The sequence below is a fragment of the Salvelinus sp. IW2-2015 genome, unplaced genomic scaffold (genome assembly GCF_002910315.2).
Source record: "Salvelinus sp. IW2-2015 unplaced genomic scaffold, ASM291031v2 Un_scaffold4685, whole genome shotgun sequence".
NCBI lineage: Eukaryota > Metazoa > Chordata > Actinopteri > Salmoniformes > Salmonidae > Salvelinus > Salvelinus sp. IW2-2015.
This window is the reverse complement of record NW_019945954.1, coordinates 7,612-13,892: the sequence shown is the minus strand read 5'-3', so window position 1 is coordinate 13,892 and position 6,281 is coordinate 7,612. Positions and strand designations below refer to the sequence as shown.

Sequence of the window (6,281 nt, the reverse complement as noted above, 5' to 3'; positions counted from 1 at the left end):
GCTAGCCATTGGCTGCTAACAGCTTGAGAACTGCTAGTTATGGCTGCTAACAGCTGAGAACTGCTAACCATTGGCTGCTAACAGACTGAAAACTCTAACTTGCCTGCTAAGCAGCTGAGAACTGCTAGCTATTGGTTGCTAACAGCTGAGAACTGCTAACCATGTGCTGCTAACAGCTGAGAACTGCTAACCATTGGCTGCTAACAGTCTGAGAACTGCTAGCCATTGGCTGCTAACAGCTGAGAACTGATAGTTAACTGGCAAGCACAAAAACAGTCAACAGACCCTACAAATCATCCGATCACCCTATTGGGGGCGAAAGTAAGAACTGACGAAAAATCCACAGTCCAAGAGGAGAATAATTACTTTGTCAAGAAAAAAGTTTTTAAGACAAAAGAAACGTGCACAAAGTGTAAACGATAACACAGTGCCGGAAATGAAGAAATTGATTAAAATGCAGGAAGTGAATGTTGGAATTTAACAATTAACTATTCAAATTAGAAAAAGTTGTGTGCATTAACGATATAGAAGCATGGCTCAAATAGAAGCCTGTCTAATAAGTGCCTGTTGTGTTTAGTGATTTAAGCAAAAAAATGCTTTACAGTATGTAAAAAATATAAACAAAAATTAAATAATATAAGCTATACGAAAATTAGCAGTCAGGATGCATTATCCACTATTATGGCATGGTGTCTCAACTTCACATATGATTGAATGGGATGTTAAATGGCATGGTGTCTCACCTTCACAGATGCGACTGTCTATGTTGAGGTAGTAGCCAGGAGACAGTCACACGAGAAGCTGCCAAACGTGTTGACACAGTTTCCTCCCTGACACAGGCCCGGCAGCTCCAGACACTCATCTATGTCTGGAGGAGAAGATCCACAACAAGATTCAGAATGATCCCAACATCCAATGATCCAAACATCCCAATGATCCCAACTCCCAATGATCCTAAACATCCCAAACATCCCAATTGATCCCAAACATCCAATGATCCTAACATCCCAACATCCCAATGATCCCAACACATCCCAATGATCCCAAACATCCTAAACATCCCAATGATCCTAAAACCCCAACATCCAATACATCCCAGCTAGCAGTTCTCAGCTGTTAGCAGCCAATGGTTAGCAGTTCTCAGCTGTTAGCAACCAATGGCTAGCAGTTTTCAGCTGTTAGCAGCCAGTGGTTAGCAGTTCTCAGCTGTTAGCAGCCAATGGCTAGCAGTTCTCAGCTGTTAGCAGCCAATGGCGAGCAGTTCTCAGCTGTTAGCAGCCAATGGCGAGCAGTTTCTTACTGGCGATAAAAACGGATGATTGTTCATTACTGAATTATTTAATGTAACAAATCAAACATTAAACCTTTTAAACAATTCATGGTAATTCATGGTAATTCATGGTAATTCATGGTAACCTCATAAACAATTAATTTAGACCCTGTGTTTATTTGAAACAGATGTTTATTTWKAAAAAATGTGTGCTATTAAAAGGGACAGGCGGCAATTTGAGACTCAACGTTTAATTGAAGTTTTACGGTATATTTTTTAAATGTATTTTATATCATATACCGTAACGGTGTAACCCGATTTTAAAAAATCCACATACGTTCTAATAGTAGGCTCAAAATATAACGAAAACCAACTATGAGAAACATAACTAAAACACAACATTAGACACCATGTTTTTCATCAATACCGTGAACTGATCACCTCTGTGGCCCTGCAGACATTGACGAGTGTGTGGTGAATCCTGTAATCTGTGGTCCTGGCATCTGCTACAACACACTGGGGAACTACACTTGTGTGTGTCCACAGGATTACATGCAGATCAACGGAGGCAACAACTGCATGGGTGAGTGCTTCATTACACAACGTATAAATAAGAATAATATAGTATTTCAATGAGCGGACACGTTTATCCAAAGTGTGTACATACCAGACCTGGGTTTAAATACTATTTGTTGGTCTTCTGTAGGCTCAGTTTGTAGGACATGGGGTTTGCAACACCCGGATAATGGGTTCGATTCCCAGGACCACCCATACGTAAAATATATGCAAGTATGARTGTAAGTCGCTTTGGATAAAAGCGTCTGCTAAATGGCGTATATTATTATGTTATTTGAAATCATTTCAAACACTGTGCCTGTGGTTGATTGAGCATTCCTGGAATAGTCCCAAAAGGTCAAACCCTGCCCACCTGGCTTTCCAGGCAGGCTAGAGAAAAGTATTAAAGTATTAAAAATATTTAAAAGAGTAGAGAAAAAGGAGGAAGGGAAGCACTGCTAAGGTACACAACAGTAGATGTTGGTAGACAGAAGCTGCTAAGGTACACAACAGTAGATGTTGGTCGACAGAAGGGGCTCTTTGATAAAAGGGGGTAAATTGGTCATCAAAAAGAAAGGAGAACCAAGGRACTCTTCATATAATTAATTAAAATGCCTTTATTTGTATGGCATGTACAATGGAAACAAAGTTTAAAAACTCGTGACTCGTTTCGGCTGCATGGCCTTCGCCAGGAAGTACTTGAACCCAGGTCTGGAATATACCCCCATCAGATTCCTCACGCTGCAATAATATAAACTCATTAATTAATGTGACCTACTTTTTTATTTTTTATTACATGACATTTCAGTCATTTAGCAGACGCTCTTATACAGAGCAACTTACAATCAGTGCATTCATATAAATAGATAGCTAGGTGAGACAACCACATATCACATATGGCACATCATTACATTATTACCACCGTAATCAAATCTATCTTAACCACGATCTTCTACTACTCAACTGATTGTGCCACCGTGTTCCGTTTTTAACCCAGACATGAGAAAGAGCCTGTGCTACAGGAACTTCAACGGCACAACGTGTGAGAACGAGCTGGCCTTCAACCTCACCCACAAGATCTGCTGCTGTGCCTACAACGTGGGCAAGGCCTGGAACAAGCCCTGCGAAGCCTGCCCAACCCCCGGCACCGGTCAGTAGCACAGGCATGCACGTACACACACACACAGGCACACACACACACACAGGCACACACACACCACACACACACACACACACACACACACACACACACACACACACCACACACACACACAACACACACACAGACACACAGGACACACACACACCACACACACACAGACACAACACACACACACACACGACACACACACACACACACACACACACCCACACACACCACACACACTCAGACTCAGACTCAGACTCAGACTCAGACTCAGACACACAGACAGACACACAGCATTATTCATGGTAAAAAGTGTTTTGAATGGCTTTGCTTTCCAGGTGACTATAAGACACTTTGTGGAAACATCATCCCTGGCTTCAAACTGGATATTGAAACTGGGAAAGCAGTGGGTGAGACATATTATTCTGCTCCTACTTAGTCAACTTGTATCCTTTTTACATTAACCACATTCACTTCTGGTCCTAAAAAAGTTATGTGGGGTCTCCCGAGTGGTGCAGTGGTCTAAGGCACTGCATCACTGTGCTAGCTGTGCCACTAGAGATTCTGGGTTCGAGTCTAGGCTCTGTCGCAGCTAGCCACGATCGGGAGACCCATGGGGCAGCGCACAATTGGCCCAGCGTCGTCCGGTTTAGGGGAGGGTTTGGCCGGCAGGGATGTCCTTGTCCCATCGCGCACTAGCGACTCCTGTGGCGGGCCGGGCGCAGTGCACGCTGACACAGTCACCAGGTGTACGGTGTTTCCTCCGATACATTGGTGTGGCTGGCTTACGGGTTAAGTTGGCATTGTGTTAAAGAAGCCGTGCGGTTTGGTTGGGTTGTGTTTCGGAGGACGCACGGCTCTCGACCTTCGTCTCTCCCGAGTCCGTACGGGAGTTGCAGCGTTGAGAAAAGACTGTAACTACCATTTGGAAACCACGAAATTGGGGAGAAAAACGGGTAAAAAAAACAACAACAAAGAACCATCTACAGTGTGACTAAACTTTAAGTAAAGATATGACAGATTTGTTAAAATTCGGTTTGCTTCCTGTTTCAGATATTAATGAGTGCAGAGAAATTCCAGGTATCTGTGCTAGCGGGGTCTGTATCAACCAGATAGGGAGCTTCCGCTGCGAGTGTCCCACCGGCTTCAGCTACAACGACCTGCTGATCATCTGTGAAGGTAACGTTGAGGAAACATTCAGTCCCTACTTCTCATATTGATTGTAACGTTAAGGACATTTCAGTCCCTAACGTTAGGTACGACTATAGAAACACCTGCTGTAACGTCAGGTACGACTATAGAAACACCTGCTGTAACCCCTGCTGTAACGTCAGATACGACTATAGAAACACCTGCTGTAACGTTAGATACGACTATAGAAACACCTGCTGTAACGTCAGATACGACTATAGAAACACCTGCTGTAACATTAGATACGATATAGAAACACCTGCTGTAACGTTAGATACGACTATAGAAACACTGCTGTAACGTCAGGTACGACTATAGAAACACCTGCTGTAACATTAGATACGACTATAGAAACACCTGCTGTAACGTTAGATACGACTATAGAAACACCTGCTGTAACGTCAGGTACGACTATAGAAACACCTGCTGTAACATTAGATACGACTATAGAAACACCTGCTGTAACGTTGATACGACTATGAAACACCTGCTGTAACGTAGTACGACTATAGAAACACCTGCTGTAACATTAGATACGACTATAGAAACACCTGCTGTAACGTCAGGTACGACTATAGAAACACCTGCTGTAACGTTAGATACGACTATAGAAACACCTGCTGTAACGTCAGGTACGACTATAGAACACCTGCTGTAACATTAGATACGACTATAGAAACACCTGCTGTAACGTTAGATACGACTATAGAAACACCTGCTGTAACGTAGATACGACTATAGAAACACCTGCTGTAACGTCAGGTACGACTATAGAAACACCTGCTGTAACACAGATACGACTATAGAAACACCTGCTGTAACGTCAGGTACGACTATAGAAACACCTGCTGTAACATTAGATGACCTATAGAAACACCTGCTGTAACGTTAGATACGACTATAGAAACACTGCTGAAACGTCAGGTACGACTATAGAAACACCTGCTGTAACGTTAGATACGACTATAGAAACACCTGCTGTAACGTTAGATACGACTATAGAAACACCTGCTGTAACATTAGATACGACTATAGAAACACCTGCTGTAACGCAGTACGACTATAGAAACACCTGCTGTAACATTAGATACGACTATAGAAACACCTGCTGTAACGTAGATACGACTATAGAAACACCTGCTGTAACGTCAGATACGACTATAGAACACCTGCTGTAACGTCAGGTACGACTATAGAAACACCTGCTGTAACATTAGATACGACTATAGAAACACCTGCTGTAACGTAGATACGACTATAGAAACACCTGCTGTAACGTTAGGTACGACTATAGAAACACCTGCTGTAACGTTAGATACGACTATAGAAACACCTGCTGTAAACGTTAGATACGACTATAGAAACACCTGCTGTAACGTTAGATACGACTATAGAAACACTTGCTGTAACGTTAGGTACGACTATAGAAACACCTGCTGTAACATTAGATACGACTATAGAAAACATGCTGTAACGTCAGGTACGACTAATAGAACACCTGTGTAACGTCAGGTACGATATAGAAACACCTGCTGTAACGTTAGATACGACTATAGAAACACCTGCTGTAACGTCAGATACGACTATAGAAACACCTGCTGTAACGTAAGATACGACTATAGAAACACTGCTGTAACGAGTACGACTATAGAAACACCTGCTGTAACGTCAGATACGACTATAGAACACCTGCTGTAACGTAGATACGACTATAGAACACCCTGCTGTAACGTTAGATACGACTATAGAAACACCTGCTGTAACGTCAGGTACGACTATAGAAACACCTGCTGTAACGTAGTTACGACTATAGAAACACCTGCTGTAACGTGATACGACTATAGAAACACCTGCTGTAACGTTAGATACGACTATAGAAACACTGCTGTAACGTCAGGTACGACTATAGAAACACCTGCTGTAACATCAGGTACGACTATAGAAACACCTGCTGTAACGTTAGGTACGACTATAGAAACACCTGCTGTAACGTCAGGTACGACTATAGAAACACCTGCTGTAACATCAGGTACGACTATAGAAACACCTGCTGTAACGTTAGGTATGACTATAGAAACACTTGCTGTAACGTTAGGTACGACTATAGCTGTGCTTCTC

The 6,281-nt window shown here is 42.6% G+C and overlaps 1 protein-coding gene across 1 annotated transcript in view; it reads left to right on the top strand.

The window, feature by feature from the left end:
• Nucleotides 1–1,675: 1,675 nt before the first annotated feature.
• LOC139026397 (fibrillin-2-like) overlaps nt 1,676–6,281 on the top strand; it is a gene marked incomplete at its 3' end in the record, with an annotated part of 11,658 nt that continues 7,052 nt past the window's right edge. Inside the window, exons 1-4 of the mRNA XM_070441746.1 lie at nt 1,676–1,853; nt 2,823–2,975; nt 3,311–3,382; nt 4,026–4,151. Coding sequence (XP_070297847.1) covers nt 1,823–1,853; nt 2,823–2,975; nt 3,311–3,382; nt 4,026–4,151 — 382 coding nt within the window. The remainder of the gene's footprint in view (nt 1,854–2,822; nt 2,976–3,310; nt 3,383–4,025; nt 4,152–6,281) is intronic.